This window comes from Onychomys torridus, chromosome 14 (genome assembly GCF_903995425.1).
Source record: "Onychomys torridus chromosome 14, mOncTor1.1, whole genome shotgun sequence".
NCBI lineage: Eukaryota > Metazoa > Chordata > Mammalia > Rodentia > Cricetidae > Onychomys > Onychomys torridus.
In genome coordinates this window covers 70,680,868-70,701,896 of record NC_050456.1, presented here as the reverse complement: position 1 = coordinate 70,701,896, position 21,029 = coordinate 70,680,868, and the positions used below count along the sequence as shown (strand labels likewise).

Sequence of the window (21,029 nt, the reverse complement as noted above, 5' to 3'; positions counted from 1 at the left end):
ATAACTAAAGCAAGAGTACAAGAAAAATTAACACTGAAGGCCCTGCTTACTACACGAGGTGAATACTATCCCTACGGTATCTCATTAATCTTTACATTATAGATGAAATATATTGATAATAGTTTACATTTGTGTAAACTGAGACCCACGGAAGGGAAAATGGCTCACTCAAAGTTGTCAACGAGTAAAGATTTCAGGCAAGATTTCACCCTACAATTTCTAAGTCCATAATCTATGGCTGTGTATCCCCTCAGGTCACAATCCCATTCTAAGAAGCAGATTAACAGTCAATCTTTTTCAAATAAGTTCTCTGGGCTGGGGACTGACTCAATGGGAGAGGACTTGCCTAGCACACACAACTGGGTTTGATCCCCAATTCCACTAAAAACAAGGATCTCAGCTGATACTGCCACAAGGGTTATCAGATGGTTTATTTAGTAATATCAAATTATTTTACTGATGATTCCTGCTATCAGAATGCTATGTTTGCAGGGGTTTGTGTTTGTTATAAAGAGCCACAGTACTCAACTTTATTAAACACATCATTGGGTGCAAAAAGACTACTGGCCATGGAATGGCCTCAACTACCTGAAACCAAGCTGGTTTTCCAGCTCCTCTTTTTACCAGAGATGCAAACAGCCCTCTGACTCTCAAATACACATCACAGAAATAGCTTAAACTTCCCTCTCCTCACACCTCACAACACTCTACATAGGATAAAATCTCCACTTACCTGAAATGGAACTAACTTATAAAATACAAGAACACCTGAGCTATCATTAAATCTTATCTTTATGTAATTTACTTTGAATTTTTCCCATTTTGTAGTTCCATATTAAGATTATATTTGGTGTTAGCTTTGATATTTTATTAGACATAGACATAAAATAATTACTGTTAAATTTTCCTTATAAATACATGTATTAATAAGCACACACACACAAACGTGCACTTGTATAGAGCCAATCCCAATTTAAAATGTATTCCTACTGGTGAGGATATGGGCAGAAAAGCATAATAGTGAAGATCGTTGTTTTGTAGTGTTTGTAGAGTAAATGGGAGGTTTTGAAGGTCTTTCATTCCTGAGCTAGAGTGCTAGTACTGAAGGTGTAAAGGTATGGAAAATAGGAAGGTTTCTGGAAGCTCTTCCCATTAGGTTTTTTTAACAAGCTTCTGATTTCCCCATTAACTAAAAACGTTTCAAGGAAAATCCTTTTTAAATGCTTCCAAAAAAATATTTTTGATGTTACTGCTTAACAGGATGGGCAGATTAAGCAAGATGATGTAAGAGAAAAGCTCAGAAGGGAAAGTAACATGGCAAGCAACCATTGGAAGACAGAGACCTGAAGCCTGGCACCTATAAAAATGAGGTGGCAAGTAACTACTGCAGGAAGAGGACAAGGCCCAATTCCTGAACTACAGCAGACAAGTGGACTGATGGAGTCACTTGAAGGAAGTACTTATTCAGAAATGCTGACTACCAGGCACTGGTCTCAATTTTCTAGCACAACTTAATAATGCTTTATGCCTAGAATAGACTGTCACGTAGCAATTAGTGGCTGGGTACTTAGAGTACTGATGGGAAAAGGAAGAGCATACAACTGAAATGATACAAAAGGATAGTCAGGCTTCAATAACAAGTAAACACTTTTAGACTAAAAAGTGAATTCCATTTCACATTTGGAAGGCCAGCAAGACATTCTAGGGGAGACACCTTGTGGAAGTACAACACCAGAGAGCCAACCAAGTATCTTGGCCTAAAGTTCAGAAGGGGAAAAAGGTCAGGGACAGCAACCTACAGCCCGGATTTAGAAATGATATCATGGAGATGATGACTAAAATCCAGAGTGGATAACATGACCCACATAGAGTCCAAATAACACATAATAGTTCCTGTCTGCTCATCTGACTGATATGCCAGTAAATAAGGAACTGAGTCAGAAGAAATGCAATACAAACAAATCAATTATAACACTTAAGAGATCTTGAGTCAACCAAGTCAGTCTGGAAAAGCTGTGTGGAAGGAACAAGGACTCCTTCTCCATAATGCTAATGAGACACATCAAAGCCTCACCTAGGGCTTTGGGCTGGGGGTTGGGCCTTGTTCGGTACTGTGAGGAATGTGAATTTCCTTTGCTGTGTATATACCTAAAAGAATCAAAATCAGCTACTATGGGGACCAACAAACTCATATTTAAGGATGCACTACTAACAGCCTAGGTGCTCATCAATGAATGAATGGATGAAGATTCATTGTATATATCATTTTGTGATATATGTGAGACATATTATATATAATCAAGCCATAAAGGAAGATGAAATTATGTTGTTTGCAGGAAAATGGAAGGAGCTAGAAATCATCATGTTAGTGAAATAAAAGTCTCACAAAGACAGGTACTGCACGTTTTCTCTCATGTGTAGAATACAGGAGATGGGGAAAACTTTTTTATAGGAATATGCATTGACAAGGGAGGGATAAGAAAAAGTAATAGGGAAATACCAAAGTACATTCTAACCTTGTACAGAACCCTTACTTGGTAAAGTCAACATAGGCTAACTTTTTAAAAGAATGTCCATTTCATGCAGTCATTATTGTAAGCATCTTTTGGTGGTTTTTTTAAGATTTTTTTTATTTATTTTTAACTTACGTATATGAATGTTTTCCCTGCATGTATGCATGCATACCACAGGTGTGCAGTGCCAGGAGAGGGCATTAGTTACCCAAAAACTGGAGTTACAGACAATTGTGAGCCATATGTGGTTGCTAGGAATCAAACCAGGAACCTCTGCCAAAGCAGTAAATGCTTTTAACCACTTAACCATCCTTCCAGCCCCTCCTTTGATTTTTTTAACTGGTCAAAAGCTTTCAGGGGTGAGTCCAGGAAGCCACTTGATTGACAGCTTACAAAAGCTTGTGTCTGGTTGCCTAAAGCTGTCAATCAAGAAGTCCCTTCCTGGCCAGTTATATGGCTCAGCAGGTTAAGGTACTTACTATCAAACCTGACAATCTAAGTTCAAGTTCCAGGACCCAAATGGGAGAAAGAGAAACCAATTCTCACAAGCTGTCCTCTGGCTGCCACATGTGTGCTATGACATGTATACATGCACACATGCACACACATGAAAATGAGTAAAGAAAAAATTGTTTAAGAAGTCCTTTCTCGGGCTGGAGAGATGGCTCAGAGGTTAAGAGCACTGATTGCTCTTCCAGAGGTCCTGAGTTCAATTCCCAGCAACCACATGGTGGCTCACAACCATCTGTAATGAGATCTGGCGCCCTCTTCTGGCCTGCAGACATACATGCAAACATTGTATAATAAATAAATAAATAAATAAATAAATAAATAAATAAATAAATAAATAAATAAATAAATAAATGTTTAAAGAAAAAAGAAGTCCTCTCTTTGACGATCATCTGAACTGGCATCACAGCAGCTGGCTGCTTTGAACACTCTATGATTGTTCTAAGGAAGCGCCACTCCAACTGTCAGGAACACCACAGCGGCAGCTGAAGTCCTGATTTCTGTTTCAGGAGGCTTTGCTATGGAACAACCACTCCAGACAACACGCAGTGACAATAAGCCTCAGTGAATTAGATGATTTCACATACTCTGCAGCTTATCTCACTTAAGATGGGGAAAGGAGCACCTCCTCACTGACTCATCAAAAGGCCTGTGATTGGTGCTTATCATGATCAGTGTGTATGTAAAGCATGCTATTGGGACTAAATGCTGGGTACTGTGAAGTAAGACTGTGATTGGTGACAGGCTGTTCACAAGCATGTCACACCCCCATGGCTATACAGACATGCTGTTTTTCACTTTTTCTTATGGCTATATAAACATGCTTTTTTTACTTTTCTCAGACTGAGTCTCTGGTGTACTGTTCCTTGTGTTGCAACACTAGGTTCCAGTAAAGGTTTCTCTCAAATGGACTTGAATTGACTACTTGAAGTTTTTACTACAGGTGGAGCAGACTGAGCTGGTAATACTAATAGATGAACCCTTGGGCTTTCAGCCCCAAGCACTCTGAAGCAGCAACTAAAACCTGCAACATTCAAAAGAACCCAAGTCACCCTATTCATTCAGCAGTTAGAAGGTGGCTTCAGAGTTCCAGAGAGTACAGACTAAGGAATGTGACAATAAAGGACAGCAGAATAAAAGAGACCAGAGAGGGAAGGATGCAGCCAGAGTTAATGAAAGAGGGTCTAGAGGACTGCCAAGGATTAAGAAGCAAGGGCACCAACACCCCAAGTTCAAGGGCTGCAAAACTAGCTGCTGGGTGCAAGGAACCACAGGCATTCACAGCCCAAAGCAGTAAAGCACTGACCTGAGCACCAAGCTGTAAGTCAGTCTGTGGCCTAGAAAGTGTGGAGCCATGAGTCCCTAGTTGTTGGGGCTGTAGAGCTATGTGCTCTAGGTTTGAAAGCCTGGCCTATAAGCCTCTGGCACTCAGGAGCTCAGGGACATCAACACAATGGGAGCTGCTCCTCTTGCCTGCTCATGATTTCTACCCCAAAAGAACAAAGAGACCTTCAGCCAGCCATCTGTGACATGAAGGACAAGAAACAATAGGACATAATAGAATGTGGGAGTTAAACAGGGATTTAGAAATACCAATAACCTCTCTCATGGCCTTTACTTTGTAACAGTAAAGACAGCAACTATGAAGCTCGTTCAAAGTCAACCAACTGTCAGGGTGAAAGCATGATTTCCACAAAGCAAGAATCTGATTAAAACAGTTACCTATTGGTCCTCTAAGATCTTTCATGATTTCTTCACTTCACACCTGCATGTTTTCCTTAAGAGAACATCAATTTCCTTCTTGATGTTCCTCAGTAAAATAACTATTTTAGGCAAGTTTACCATTTCTCTTAATATATTAAATACAAATATCCTAGGTAACCTATAAAAAGGAGGGATTTTAAGCTTAACTGAGGTATGACTGACAAAATTTATGTGCATTCAAGATATACACTATAGTGAGATCTTACCTCCTATAAGGTAAATTGACAATTTATAAACATACACAGAGAGAGAGGGGAGGGAGGGAGGGAGTGGTGGAGGGAGGGAGACAGGGAGGGAAGGAGAGAGAAGGGGGGAGGAAGGGAGAGAGAGAGAGAGAGAGAGAGAGAGAGAGCGCCATCAGGATGCTTTGAGAAATGTACACATTGTAGAGTGGATACCAGAATCAAGCTAATTAACTTATCTATTACCTCATATATACTTTGACACTAGACAATACATTGCTGTGCTCATCCCTGGGAAAGATCACTTCCCCTGCTCCCAGTTTTCCTCAGTTCCCTATGGTTCTTTGTCTGGGGTTGAGGCCCCACAGGCTTTTTCCTGTCCACTTTGGCAGTTTTCATCCTGCTGTTCACACCACAGTCATCTCTGTTAGCACCACCTAGTGGTTGGAATATGAAACTGATGTCCAATCTCCTTATCTTAGAATCAAAAGGATAGGTTCTCTCAGGCTCAGCCTATCACTTTGAACACCTGAACCAGGAAACACAGCAACTGAAGAGCTTAGGTGACAGAAACAGAATCCAAATACTTGACTTTACAAAAGCAAATTGGCCCTTACTAAAGTCATATTGAAGAAACATTAACTCTAATCCTTATAGCATTTACATCTAATATTTGTAGAATTTTAAGATTTAACTGAAAATGGAGCATAGATCTAAAATAAAAAAGCTAAATTCTTAAAATTTCTTTTTTAAAAAACGGTGACCTATTATTAGGGAAAGATCTCCTAAATAAGACCTAGAAAGAAGTAATGATAAAGAAAAACATCAATAAGCTATGCCTCAACAAAATTAAAAGATACTACTTTTCAAAAGATACGCTTAAGAAAATCAAGAGGCAAGTCACTTGCTGGAAGAAAATATTTGGAAAGGATGTCCAATGATGAGCAAAGATTCAAATAGACACATCACCAAAAAAGATTGCTTATTTATGGCTGCTTCATTAACACACATGACTTCCACTGGCCATTGTGAAATCCAAATTATGATTATTATGGAATATCATTACATATGCATCATCATGGCTTAAAATTAAGAAGAATACTCAAACAGGCTGACATAAAATGGTACCATCACTCCACAGTAGTTTAGCTATTTCATAAAAGTGTAAGCAGAGACCCTTCATACAACCCAGTCACCCCACTTCTAGGTGTTTAACAGTGAACAAGGACAGTGCGCGCGCGCACACACACACACACACACACACACACACACACACACACACACAAATGAAACAGGGTCTCATGTATCTCATGCTAACCTCAAACTCACTATGTAGCTGAGACTGTCCTTGAACTTCTGATCCTCCTGTTTTTATTTTTAACCTCCCACATTGTAGGACCACAGCATGTGCTACCACGCCTAGTTCACACAAAGATTTGTAAATTAATGTTTATAGTCACTTATTTTTTAACACTCAAAAACTACACAAATGCCCCCAAAAAATACCCAAAAGTTCATCAACTGATGAATGGATAAACAAAATGTCTCATATCCATGAAAAATTATGAATTTCAACATGTGGTAATATATTGTGTACCCTAATAAAATTTGCCTGAAGATCAGAAGACAGGACAAGCCACTACATTAAATATAGATGCCAGTCAATGGTGGCACACATCTTTAATCCTAGCACCCAGGAGGCAGAGATCCATCTAGATCTCTGTGAGTTCAAAGTCACCCTGGACTACATGAGATTGACTCAGTCTAGGAGAGAAAACAGAGCCAGGCCGTGGTGACACATACCTTTAATCCCAGTACTTGGGAAGCGAACTAGAACTAGACAGGAACTTTTCAGCTGAGGAAGTTCATTCAGCTAGAGCCCTATTGGCTGAGGCTTTGGAGGTTGAGGAGTCCTAAAGGTGAGAAGTGGCAGTGGCTTCTTGTTCCTTTGTCTCTCTGATCTTTCAGCATTTACCCCAACATTAGGCTCCCAGTTTTTTTATTAAAAGACCTATTAGATTTTGTGTTACATCAATGTAATTATATCAAATAAAGGAAGCTCAAAAAAGAATAGATAATCTTCACTTTCATGTCCATAAGATCCCTGAAATTGAAAACTAATCTACAGCAACAGAAAAGAGATCAACAGTTGTCCTGAGTGGAGGAAGAGCTTGGGACAGGTAAAAATCATGACAGAGGAATACAAAATCACTTTCTAGGATGGCTAATATGTTTATTACCTGGTCATAATAGTTTCACAGATAAGTATATGTATAAATACTTACCAGATTTCACTGTTTAAATATGTACAGCTTACTGGATAGCAATTGTATCTCAAAGCTATAAAAATGAAAAAATATACTCGGCGATGACTCGTTGCATTCCATTCTAAAGTGCTTCTCCAAGAGATATGAAAACACATATCTACATTCTAGAACAAGTAAAGCTGACCAACAGTCACAAAAAACATCAGTGGTTGCCTAGGGTCAGGGGAGGGATTAACTGCAAAATGACACCAGTGTAAATGTTCTTCTATATGTTGATTGAAATGCTGGTCATACAAGGAATCTACTTTTCAAAATCATCAAACTGTATAATTAGTTTATTTGAAGTATATCTCAATAAAGTTATTTTCATAAAATTGTAGGAGGGGGTGGATATTGCAACCTAGAAATCTGGACAGAAAACTCTGACTACACAAATTTCTGGGTAGAAATTTTCCTCTGTATCAAAAGCGAAATATGTTGTGCCCTGAAAACAGGTGATTTAAAAGGTGAGTAAAAATCCCCTTTTGCTGAACACACAATTCTGGATCAAGCCAGTGCCACCTATGTACATTCCCTCTAATCCTTTCGCCTATCCTACAATGTAGGTATTACTAGTCCTACTTAGATTAGGAAAAGCTTGGGCTCAGAGAAGAGACACAATTTACTCAAGGTCTATCAAAGAAAGTAAGTAAGCCTTAGTCTCCACGTATGACTGACTGTCAATGATAAAAATACTTGTGAATTAGGGATGACTTCTATGCCATTAAAAATCCATAAAATTCATTTGCTTCCTAAACAATGACTTCCTTGAATACATCTGTATTAGGAGAAGCCTACCATGTAAATGCTTGATAAATATTTGGTATGTTTCTATTTAAATTCATAAGATTCATTATAAAGTAACCATTAGCTGCACTACAAATCTCTTCCCTTATTAACATCTCTGATTGGAAGGAAGATTACATTATGAGGCCTATGATCAAGATATTCAACAAGATAAGATACTCAACAATTGTGATGTAATTATCATACACCAGAGTCTTATGAGGATATGGCAGAAACAGAGACTATAAGAAACTAAGTCTTAGCATTTTACCTTGCCTCCTACTTCTGACGGCCAACATGGCCCATGAAAGATACTGTACTAATTTAAATGTCTACGTCAAAAGATGAACAGATTTAAATGATCAATAGAACTTGTTCAATGATTTTAAGACCTTCATTTAGCCCTAAATATTTGAAGACAGATATGATTTCTATCACCTGTATAATAAACACTAATTTTTGATGCAAGCACTAAGAAACCATTGTAAATTTCAACTAAGGCTGCAAGCTAAGGAATACAATTCAAAATGTTTATTGGGAACCCATTATGTATTCTTTAGGATAAAATTCAATCCTTACCTGCATCACCAAAGTATATATGGGTTAGCTATTTGTGAAAATATACATGTATATAAAACTTACATTTGTTTATTATAGCTCATGACTTGGTCTATATTGTATTCAAATGTATATAATCATTTATTTTAAATAATTCTATGATGTTTTATTATAGAAATTTCTAAGTATTTTAATAAGTAACTAAATAACTGAATTTACAAGATGAAAGCTTGCCCAGCTCTCTCACAACAGTATCATGCTATTAAACTCCAGGCAGGCCTTTCCAATGACATTATATGGGTCACTTTTACAATGATGAAAATAGTTCACTTTTTATTTTGAAGCTTTTCCTGCAGCTCCCATGAGACCTCTCTGCTTTCTGATCCACCGAGAGCTTCCTGCAGCTTCAGTATGTGAGGAAAAGAAAGCAGACATCTCCTGAAGTTGTCCTCAGAACAGAAGACAAGGAAAAAGAGATGGGGATCATCTCCAAATCTCTTATATTCAGAGACCTAGAACTTCTCCACAACAGGGAATTCATAGTTTGACAAGAACTAAAGTCATTTGCCACTAGCAATGATGGAAGACAAGTAGCTGAGCTCCATCTATAATGCTCTCTTAATGCAGGAAACAATGGTCCTATACAAACGATGAATATGAGGAGTCCTGAAATTTCTATGTAAAAGGATCAATCAGTTGGACATCAGTTTCACAGAGGATGGCACCTCAGCAATTTTTAAAAATGGGACCTCTTGGGCTCATTAAAAGTACAGGGACCAGGGTGGTACTTCCAGGAAAAAAAAAAAAAAAAAAAAAAAAGAGTTCAAACATTCACTTTGCTTCTTTTTCTGATAAAAATATACAGAATGTCTCATATCTTGTAACCAAGAGTCTTCTAAACACAGCATAAGCAAAATAAGCATCAGTTGTGAAAGTGTACAGAAACTCTCCTATAGGGAAGAAGAGAAGCTAGAGGATGTGAGGGAGTTGGGACAAAGGACAGAAACACCCAAAGAAGGCTGGTAAACAGACAGTCATCTCTGGTGTGCTAGGAAGTTTGTCACTTGGTTTCCTGAAAATGTATCAGCTAGGACCTCTTATGCACTGCTGACAGAAATAGAAGCTGAGACAAGCACTTCAGAACCCATTAGACAGTTCTTCAAGTTGGACATAGGAGTATGCTATGACCAAATATTCTATTTCTAGAAAAGATAACTAAAAGAAATACATCTATTTACTACAGATTTGTATATAATACTTACAGCAGCATTCTGCATAAAAGCCCCAAACTAGAAGCAAAGTAGACATCCATCATTGGCATCATAAGCTGTGTACATTTCTACAGGAATATAATACAGCAATGAAAACAAACTGCTTACTGCTCTTTGGGACAATATAGATAAACCTCTCTTTAAATGTCAGCAAAAACAGACTAGACGCACACAAACAAACAAACAAACCAAAAACAAATTGTGGTTTCTATCAAGAAGCTGAGGGAAAGGAATGAATCTGTGGGAGGCTACTGGGCTAATCCAATAGATAATGCTTGATTTCTTAATATGGATGCTAGCTCCTTAGCTGTCTTCATTTATGAAAGTTCAACAAGCTATATATTTATGACCTTTGAGCATTTCTCTGTATATTCAAAACATTCAAAATGTTTTGATAACACCACACACACACACCCCGAAGTCCTTCTTTAAATGAGATTCCAAATTCATTCATTTTACCATAAGAATTTGAAGAGTAGAAAGAACAGGCTACACTGTAGGACCTCACCATAAATGACTAAAACGGCACTAACAGCAGAAGGTCTCAAAACTAGAAATCACAATAATGAAAAAATCAAATATATGTGAGGAAATGGAAGCTCTTTAAAACATATGCACGCAGTGGAGTTTTCTATACAAGATAGCAAGAGGAATAGGTATTCTAAAGATAAGAATCAAAAACTAGATGACAAAAAGCTAAACATTGGTACTGCCCCTGGCTACCACCTCACTGGGATTTTAAACAGAGTGAGGTGGAGCTCTTAGTGGGAATCACAGTTTCTTGCCCTATGTTCATTACCCCTGAACTTCTTTGACAGCCAGAGTACAAAATGCTTGGAAACTCACAGCAAAACGTGTAAAATACTTTCAAGTGACTCTAAAAGTAAGCAACATAAAAAGATGGCTTAGGTACACTACCTAATGAACACATTCGATGCAAGATATCAATAGCATATTGCTAAGATGGGGCATCCTTTGCAATATATCTAAACATCTGCAGCCAATCTCACTGTCATTCAGTTGAAAATGCTTCTGTGGAGAGTCTGGTTTCTGGTGAGTACTACCAGCAAAGGAAGCTACCAGATATCTATCACAAAGTGCAGTTGATAACCTTACTTATACTTATTAAATTATTGGAAGGAAAAAGCAATAGCACTATCCTCTTTCTGACTTTGAAATGTATGTTGAGCTCTGAGTGTTCGAGAAGCAGGGAAAGCAGAAAAGAGACTGAAGGCTAGAATTAACTGGGTACCCACTGTGTGCTAAGTGCTCCCCACGGTTCACATTTCTGGAAAAGAAAGGAATATTTTCACTTTGCAAATGAAAAAAAATCAAAGTTCCAAAACTTTAGTAACTTTCCTATAATCACAAAAGCAATAACTAATAGACTAGGATCCCATGACACACTCTTGCACGCGTGCATGCACATACATACACATACACATACACATACACATACACACATACACACACACACACACACACACACACACACACACACACACACAATCACAAGTTGCTTAATTCCTCTAGGGTTTGGCCAACTTAAATATACTTAAACATACTGTGTTAAGTGATATATATTCAGCCGGGCAGTGGTGCCACACACCTCTAATCCCAGAACTCGGGAGGCAGAGGTAGGTGGATCTCTGTGAGTTTGAGGCCAGTCTGGTCTACAGAGTGAGTTCCAGGACAGCCAAGGCTATTACACAGAGAAATCCTGTCTCAAAAAATAAAAATGTGTGTGTGTGTGTGTGTGTGTGTGTGTGTGTGTGTGTGTATGTGTGTGTGTCTTTAAGCACTCTTTATTTAGTAATGACCAAAGCATACAGCTAGTAGTGCTGGCAATTTGGATATGCCAGTGAGACATCATGAAGTGCTTCCTTTAAGTGAGAAGGTGAACTTCTCAATAAGAAAGAAAAAAAAAAAAAAGCTATATACTAAAGTTGCTAAAACAAATGGTAGAAAAGATAGTTTTGTAAAAACGATAAGGAAAAAGACATTTGTGCTTATTTTACTGCTGTCTAATCTCAAACTACAAAATTTATGCTTAGTAACAATGGAAAATGTATTAAATATTGGGACTCAGTACTCTGCAATTTTAGCATCCAGTAGGGGGTCCTGAAACATATGGTCTGCAGTTAAGCAAGAACTACTATATGCCTATGCAATCAAACACTATTTACCAACAAAAAGGTATGTAGTAATGATGATCTATCATAAACCTTGAAAATGTTTTGCTAAGTAAAAGAAGTCAGATTCGGGGACTGGAGAGATGGCTCAGAGGTTAAGAGTGCCGACTGCTCTTCCAAAGGTCCTGAGTTCAATTCCCAGCACCCACATGGTGGCTCACAACCATCTGTAATGAGATCTTGCGCCCTCTTCTGTGAACATAATTAATTAATTAATTAATTAATTAATTAATTAATTAATTGATTGATTAAAAAGAAGTCAGATTCAAAGTCCACATCATATACCATCCCGTTTATAGGAATGCCAGAATAAGCAGGTCCACGGAGACAGGAAACAGATTAGTAAGTAGCTCCCAAAAGTTGGAAGGATTCAGAAGTACAAGCTTTATGGGAGATGAAATGTGTTCTAAAATTGACAGTAGTGTTAGTTACCTAGTTCTGTGGATACATGAAAACCACTAACTGTTCACTTCAGAAGAAAACCATATGGAATATGAAACATGGTTCAGCAAAGCCACTTTTAAAAATGGGGAACAGCCAAGCAGTGGTGGTGTATGCCTTTAATCCCAGCGCTTGGGAGGCAGAGGCAGGTGGATCTCTGTAAGTTCAAGGTCAGCCTGATCTAAAGAGTGAATTCCAGGACAGCTAAGACTACACAGAGAAAACTTGTCTCAAAAAAAAAAAAAAAAAAAAGAGGAACAAACAGGATATCACAATGCACAGCCAAAGAAGTCACACTTACCAAGGATTTTAAATGCCTTAAGGGTCTACGATTATATAGGAAACAATTCAAGATTTATGAGTGAAAATTTACTTAATGAAAATACAGTATGCATAGACTCTTCTCTAATAAAATTATTCACATCTTTTGAGTACATTCCTAAAATACATGCCAAAATCACACAGAAGAGAGAGAACAGGAAAAAGATGCTGCGATCTGAGTTTGACTAAGACACAAGCTGTGACTACTGGGAAGTTGTTTTGCTTCGGTGCTAAATGCCACAGATGGGTCTATCAGCATCATATTTATGCAAAACCATAAAAATCATCTGTGTTAAATCTTCAAGCATCATAACATTCTAAACTTTCTGTTAAAATGGCAGTGATAACTGACCTGTCACACTTTCAGACTAAATAGTGAATTTGTCTGTCACCGGATGTTGGATTCAATTTAAACGCTATGAGAACCTCCATTAATGTAAAGTTTCATCTACTGATGCTTACATGTTTGATTGAATTCTAATTCAGAATTATTAATATTCCAAAATGGCTCAGTGGCTAAGAGTAATGACTGTTCTTCCAGAGGACTGGGACTCCAGTTCCATCAGATCCAATGCCTTCTTCAAGCACTGACTGCATGTGGTGCACAGACATACATGCAGAAAAAACATCCATATACATAAAATAAAAATTTTATAGGATTCCAAGAGTTTTAATATACACAATAAGATAATTAAAGAAGCAAACATAACACACAAAAGTAGTAAATATACATATCCAACACTAGGAATAGTGAAGCACTCAAAATTAAACCTGAAAATCATCCACAGAGGGAAAAGACATAAGTCCCTATTAGGTTCTAGAATATTCAGAACAATATTTTAAGGGAATAAATTATTTAAAATAGAAAGCTCACTCCAAGAGAGCAGATAAGAAAGCAAGCTTTAAAGAGACAGTTTGAATACATCTATGAGACAACCCAGTCCCCTCCTCTGAATCCTGGAGAAGAAAGAAGCCTTCAGGCAATCCTGCCATAATCCCTCCAGAGGCAAGCCTGAAAGAAATCCCCCTGCCCTGCCCCCCTGCCCCTGCCCCCCTGCCCCCAGGAGGTGGTAGTAAGAGGGTAGCAATACAAAAGAAGACCCTAGCTGGATAACCCACACACAAGCAAACTAGTGATCCCCTATCCATAAGAAACTAAAGGAGACACGTGATCTCTTTTTAAACTCTCTTCTCTGAAAAGGGGACTGGGGGGGGGGGGGGATCTGTCTCATAAGGCTTTTATAAAGTTCCAGAACTAAAAGAAACTTATGTTCTATATCTAAAAAGAGAGAGAGAGAGAGAGAGAGAGAGAGAGAGAGAGAGAGAAAGACAACTTAGTTCTCTAATCAACAATAAAAGCAAAGTAAAAAAGCAAACTTAAAAAAAGGTTTATCAATGACATCTAGAATGAGGTATCTGCTGTCAGCAGTAAGTAAAGTAAGACTCTCAGTTTCCTGATTATAAGCCAGGGTTTACACTAAAAGAAGAAAAAAAAAGCTTGCCACAGGAATAAGCAGAACTTATTTTCAACCATTAACTGCTGCATATCAAGAGAAATTTATCCAGTATTCTTCAACTGTCTAGTCATTTGCAGAAGAATAATTATGGTGAAAGCCAATTGGTAGGAAAGGTCTCACTATGAAGCACTGGCTGCCCTGGTATTCCCTATGTAGCCCAGGCTGTCCTTGAACTCTCAGTAATTCTCCTGCATCAGCCTCCCCCAAACACTGGGATTACAGGTGTGGCCACCAAGCTCGCCTTCACTTTGCTTTGCTTGCTTGCTTGTGTTTGTGTTTGTCTGTCTGACTATCTGTAGGTTTATCTGTTTAGCTTGGGTTTTGTTCAGTATACCATTGAAGACCATGATCAACAGGGTCTGAATGGTAGGTATATTGATGCACAGTAAGAACAGAAACTCAGGTTACCACAGGGAGCTAAATAATAATTAAGAAAAGTCCTGGAGAGAGGCTAAGGATACAGTTCAGTGGTAAACAGTTTGTTTCACATGAGCAAGGCCTTGGCCTTGAGGAAGAGGAGGAGGAAGAATCTCAGAGAGGGAATTTCTTATATAATCATTCAACAATTATCATGGGACTGGAAATACCATCTATCATCTATAATCAAGAAGAGAATAAGAAGCTGGCCAGCACTTGAAACTAGTAAAGTAGACCTAAGCAAAGGAAACAAGAACAGACATCGTAGGAGGCAACAGCAGTTTTCAAAATCTGATTCCAAATAGCAGAAGTGAATACTAATTTACCAAAAGGAAAAAACATACACACAAGTGAAAATAATTCTTAAATATATACCAAATGCCTAGGACATTTTCTGTTTCTGAAGACTTTTCATCAATATATTTACCTTTCTAAATGATTAAGAACATTTGTATTAATGTGTTCATATATGCATATGAAGTTGATTGCAGCAAGGTCCTGAAAGAAGTCTGTCTACCAGTTACAAGAGTAAGAACAGTCCTGCTCCGGCTTCCCCAACTCCCCAGGCACGGGACTGAAGACCTTTGTGTTTGATACAATGTAGAATCTTCAGACACACATATAGCAACAACATAACCATTTGTCTTAAGCTATTCTATAGAGCCTTCAAGATGGTCTGAAACTTAAATGAGAGTAGACTCAATTTAATTTAAAAAAAAAAAAAAAAATTCTCAGGAAATATAAAGCCCATATTGCAAGACTAATATAAACAGTATTTCCTGAGCACAAATCTATATTTGTGAATATTTTTCTACACAGTAAATAGCATGTAATATTCATATTCTACAATAAACTTAAAAATTAATCACAAGCTACCATTAAATCTTATCTATCCTAACAGAGCAAAGTTGGAAAGGAATTTTAAAAGGATGTAATTCAATTCAAACCATTAGCTTTTCTGCTTCTCCTCCTCCAGGCAATATACTTTAAATTAGATATGTTATTCGATTTCAGTTCTCAAATTCATAAGCCCAAACCTAACTTAATTCACAACATAATTGTGATGCATGCAAAAGTACTCTCTTCAAGTGGGAGAGTAAATCTGAACACCAACGACAATTGAAACATGACATTTCAGAAACAGTTCATGTTTGCCCCACAGGCAAAGAGCAGTAATTTGACAGAAAGACTGAGACATACCTGAGCAGATAAACAGCCCTGTCAATATCACTGAGGTCTTCATCAACAGTCAATCTTTCTATTTCTTCTGGTGTCTGTCAAGTACAATATGCAAATTAAACATACAAACATTGGTCATTCTTGCCTCCCAAAGACCCTCGAAAGACCCTATTGTGAAAAAGTTTCACAATTATAGCAATGACAACTAATCCAGACTCTGATGGTTCTTCTACGTTCCAGCAAACACAAAGGTCTCCAGTTCGGTGCTGGGAGGGGGGGACTGTTTTTACTCTAACTTATAGACTGCAGGACCTCACAGGAATCAACTTCATATGCCTATATAACACATGTGGATATACCTATATTCACATATTTCTATCTCCAACAGAATGAGACTCTACAGCATTTTTCCACACCAGGAAATGCTTTAAAGGGGGGCTGGATTGAAGACTGCTGAATAGGACTGAATAGGACAAGCTTTGGAGCTTGGGGTGGAAACGGAATAAACTTAGACTGAAAGGCAATCAAAGGTTCAAGAGAGCTATTGAGGGAGTGGCCAGATGAGAAGGGAAGGGGTCCTTAAACCAGCTTTGCTGTCTGTGAGGATGAGGGTTAGTGACTCAGAAGGCTGAGATGACTCTGTGGGGTAGGGGAGCTCCTGGGGGTAGGGGTGGGGGTCAAACAGAAGGTTGACTCCTTCCAGGGAGTTGGGAAGCAGGGTCCCACTTACAATCCTGGAGATGCTGGGAGGAAAAGGATGCATGGTAACCCTGGATGGGAGCAAAGGACTGAGAGAGGCTTTGAAACACTAAACTAGGACGACTCTAGGAAGGGTGCCTCTCTTTGGGAAGTGAAGGGAAGCCATGCTGCCCTGGGCACAAGGAGACCCAAGCTGGATCGTCTGCAGAGGTGGGGGGAGGACCATGAATGGATGGGACCTGGGATATCCGGGTGAGAGGTGGAGGTAGGGCTGTGTGAACCCGAGGGTGGGCCAGCGACCCGAACCTGGGAACACGGACCCAGAGAGAAGCCGGCTGGGGATGAGGGGCACACGGAGGCTGGCCACAAGAACAGCGGCTTGGCCGTTCGCTGGGGAGGCCGGAGCCGGGTGGGGCGCACGGCTGGGGCGCACGGCTGGCCGCAGTCGAGGGACCAAGTCGGGGGACCGGGCTGATTCCAAAGAGACAGTGCTGATTTCAATTCCCAGACAGGACTGGCCGCAGTCAAGGGACCCAGCTAATTCCAGTCAGAGGAAGGGGCTAGCCTCAGTCAGGAGACCGGGCTAGCTCCAGTCAGGGTAAGGGGCTGTCTTCAGTCAAGGTAAGGGGCTAGCTTCAGTCGAGGGGTCGGACTGCCTCCAGTCTGGGAACGAGGACAGGCCGACCCTGGGCTGCGGCGGAGAGTGAGGCTCGGTAGCGGCTGCGGTGACACGGCGACTGGCGCTGGAGCGCCGAGGGACCGTCGGACGCCGCCGGGTCGGGCGGGCAGCCCTGAGGGGAGCGTCTCTCGGCCCTGCGCACCTTGAGGCTCCGGCGGACCGGCCTCTCGATGATGGTGAGTTCCTGCAGGTCCTCCATGTAGCCGAACAGGCTGTTCTGCCCGAAATCCATCGCGACGCCGGCGGCGGGCGGCGGCGGATGCATGGACCGCCGAGGGGCTCTTTCGCCGGCCGGCCCGAGCGGCCCCGGGATGCCGGACGCGCGCAGCCCCGCGCCGCCCACCAGAAGGACTCTCGGGTCCCGCTCTCGGCCGCGGGCAAGCGGAGCGAAAGGCCGCGGGCAGCGAGAGATCGAGCGCGGCGGGAGCCCCAGCGCAGCGCGCCGAGGGGGCGGGGTGGGTGGAGGGGGCGGGGCGCACGGAGGGGGCGGGGCCAGGGCAGGGAGCCGCCTCAGCGGCCGCCTCGGCCCCGCCCCCGCCCGGGGGCTGCGCGCGCCGGAGGACGCAACTGCCTCGCAACGACGCGCCCCACATCGGGCTCCCTCGGCCCTCGCCCCGCCCCCAAGGCCAGCAACCCGCCTCTCGGCGCGTGCGCAGAGCTCTCCGCGTGTCCTTTTCCCCCCCTCTCCCCGCCCCCTCCCGGCGGCCCGGAGGCGGGCTAGGGGCGGGGAATGGGCGCGGGCAGGCTGAGCCAATGAGAGTGAAGCGGGGGGGGGGACAGGACGGTGGGCGGGGCTGTCCTGCACCTGTGAGAGTAACTCTGGTTATTTGGTGGCTGCTCTGCCCAGCTAGCCCGCTGCTGACGCAGACAAACCCTGCTAGCTTAGCTCAGGGGCCTAAGGGACACTTGAGTGGCCAAATCGGACAATTAGTGCGCAGTGTGTGCCTGAGGGTAGGGGACCGGTGTATGGGAATGCAATCCTGCAGCGCTGACAGGGGGGGAAGGGAAATGTCCCAAATGACCTCCTAGAAGAGAGACAGAAACTGAATCCTGAAAAGTCAGTAAGACTTTAACTAAGAGTCGGCCCCTGAGAATGAAACTTGGACATGTTCAGGTTGTGAGTGCAGCTCTTCTTAGGGTACTCGGAGCTAGTGCTTGGCATGGTGGATGGAAAGAGATACTTAAGACCTTGGTGTAGTAGTGCCTTGCTCTAGAGGAGCACGCTGACTCGCTTACATTTGCTTCTAGCAAGAATAAGGCTGGTGAGGAGCTGAAGAGATGGTGCAGTTGTTAAGAGCACTGGCTGCTCTTCCAGAGGACAAGGGTTCAGTTCCCAGCATATCCACATGGCAGCTAACAACCTTCTGAAACTCCAATTCCAGGGCATCTGACCTCCTGGACAATGCACTCATATGGTGCACAGCCAACCTTATATGCAGGCAAAACACCATATACATTTTTTTAAGAAAGGGAGTGTGGGATCAAGATGGCTCAGTGAGTAAATGAGCTTGCTGCCACACTTGACAACCTGATTGAACACACTTATGGAAAAGGAGAAAACTGACTCCTACAGGATGTTCTCTGACCTCCACACTCACTCCATCTTACATGCATGCACACACAGGTGAGCACACACACAATTTTTTTAAGACTAAGGGGGTGAAGAGATAGCTCAGTGAGTAAGAGATCTTGCTATTCAATCTTAAAGAAGTGAATTCAGATCCCAGCACTCACCAAAAAAAGAGCATGAGCCTGTACCCCGAGCACTGTAGGGGCTGGAGATAAAAGGATCCCTGGATCTGACTTCAGCTTCAGTGAGAGACCCTATTTCAAAAGGGAAATGCAGAGCAGGACACGCTGGATAGCTTCCTGTGGCTTCCTCATGAAACACACCTGTAAACACACACACACACACACACACACACACACACACACGTGTGCACACACACACACACAGAAGCACCCTTCCTTATGTTTGAAATATGCTCCAGTATATATACATACCACAAAATAAATTGGTGTTTTGGTTTGTGCGTCTACTTTTATAACAATGAATTGTACTGTGGTAAGAACTCATTCTGTTGCTGTTTTTCCTCAGTTTAACCTCTCAGAGGTCACATTAGTTTCTCATTACTAGGCCAAACTACTTGACAGAATCGATGTAAAGGAAGAAATACTTGTTTGGCTTATGATTCCTAAGATATATGCCCATAGTAATTGGACCCAACTGCTGTGAGCCTGTGGCAGGACATCATGACAGGAACTTGAGATAACACTTATTATAAACCTCATGACCACAGAAAGAGTGGGTTGCCGGAGGGCCTCAAGGCATGCCCTCAGTGACTTAACTTGTTTCTGGCATCTCCAGATAGCACCATGATGGCTAACCAAGACTTTAGACATGGCCTTTCAGAAGATTTCAAATATAACCCATCATAGGGCTCTAGTTAGCCATGTGGCTCTGTACACCAGGAGGGCATTAATCCTGCCATGGACACAACTCCACTTGTATGTCCAACACTATCACCAAGTCCTCAAAAATGAACACAGACAGTGCTAAGGTGGGCATTAGACCTGCCCCTTGAAGACTTTCAGAGAGAAATGAAATTGCTGGGTCCTAGAGCCTCCAGGTCTTGCTTGGCTTCACTGCCATGCAGCCCTTTAGGGTGGCTTTATTCAACCAATGGAGAATACATGAAGGGAGGGTTCCTATTTCGACATTCCACATTCTAACTCATGCTACCACCTGATGTCCAGTTTAGGTTAATGATACTAGTGTCACAGGGCTGGAGTGATGGCTCAGAGGTTAAGAGTGCCAACTGCTCTTCCAAAGGTCCTGAGTTCAATTCCCAGCAACCACGTGGTGGCTCACAACCATCTGTAATGAGATCTGGTACCCTCTTCTGTGTACATAATAGATAGTAGTGTCGCTGTAATACTGCTTTGTGTCTTTTGGTGATTTGATATGTTGAACATTTTCCACATTTTAGCTACTGAGATTTTTACCCTCCTGTGACATGCCTGTTTTATCCTTTGCCTGGTTTTCTGCTTTCCTGTTATCTTTCTAAGCAAATTGGAGGAATTTCTTATAGATTCTAAACAACGATTCATTAGTTTTGAACATCTTGAGAAAGATGTTTGAACATCACAGATAGCTCTCCCAATCCCTTAGTGTCCTGTTCATTTGGTCTTTGCTATCCTACAGAGAATGAGAAAATACTTCATTTTGAAATAGCCAAATACATCAAATTTTAGACATGAGCAGTGTGATGGCTATTCTTGGTTGTCAACTTGACTATATCTGGAATTAACTAAAACCCAAAAATAGAGGGGCATACCTGTGAGGGATTTTTGCTTAATTTGAAATGAGAATATGTTTATCTAATCCAGACCTTTGAGGTAGGAAGACCTTTAATCCAGATTTTTGACCTGGGAAAACCCACCTCTAATCTGGTCCATGACTTCTGCTGGAACCCTATATGAGGACATGGAAGAAGGAAGCTCTTTGCTCTTTGCCTGCTTGCTCTCACCTCACTTGCAAGTCCATTGCTTCACAGGCATTAGAGCCGACTTCTTTGGCATTCCAGTGTCTACTGGAGATCAACTGAGACATCCAGCCTCATGGACTGAACAACTACTGATTCTTGGACCTTCCATTCATAGATAGCTATTGTTGGATTAGCTAGACCACAGC

The 21,029-nt window shown here is 41.2% G+C and overlaps 1 protein-coding gene across 3 annotated transcripts in view; it reads right to left on the bottom strand.

Moving 5' to 3' along the window:
• The window catches only part of Ppp4r4 (protein phosphatase 4 regulatory subunit 4), a 90,147-nt gene extending 72,199 nt beyond the window's left edge, over nt 1-17,948 (bottom strand). For 2 of the 3 annotated variants that reach the window (XM_036206039.1, XM_036206042.1), the window contains exons 1-2: nt 17,478-17,948; nt 15,979-16,052 (exon numbers count right to left, since the gene is read on the bottom strand). In XM_036206039.1, the coding sequence (XP_036061932.1) occupies nt 15,979-16,052; nt 17,478-17,600 (197 nt within the window). In that variant the 5' untranslated portion in view covers nt 17,601-17,948. Of the gene's footprint in view, nt 1-15,978; nt 16,053-17,477 lie in introns of those variants that run through there. The other variant, XM_036206040.1, reaches the window with a different exon arrangement.
• Between the last annotated feature and the right edge of the window lie 3,081 nt (nt 17,949-21,029).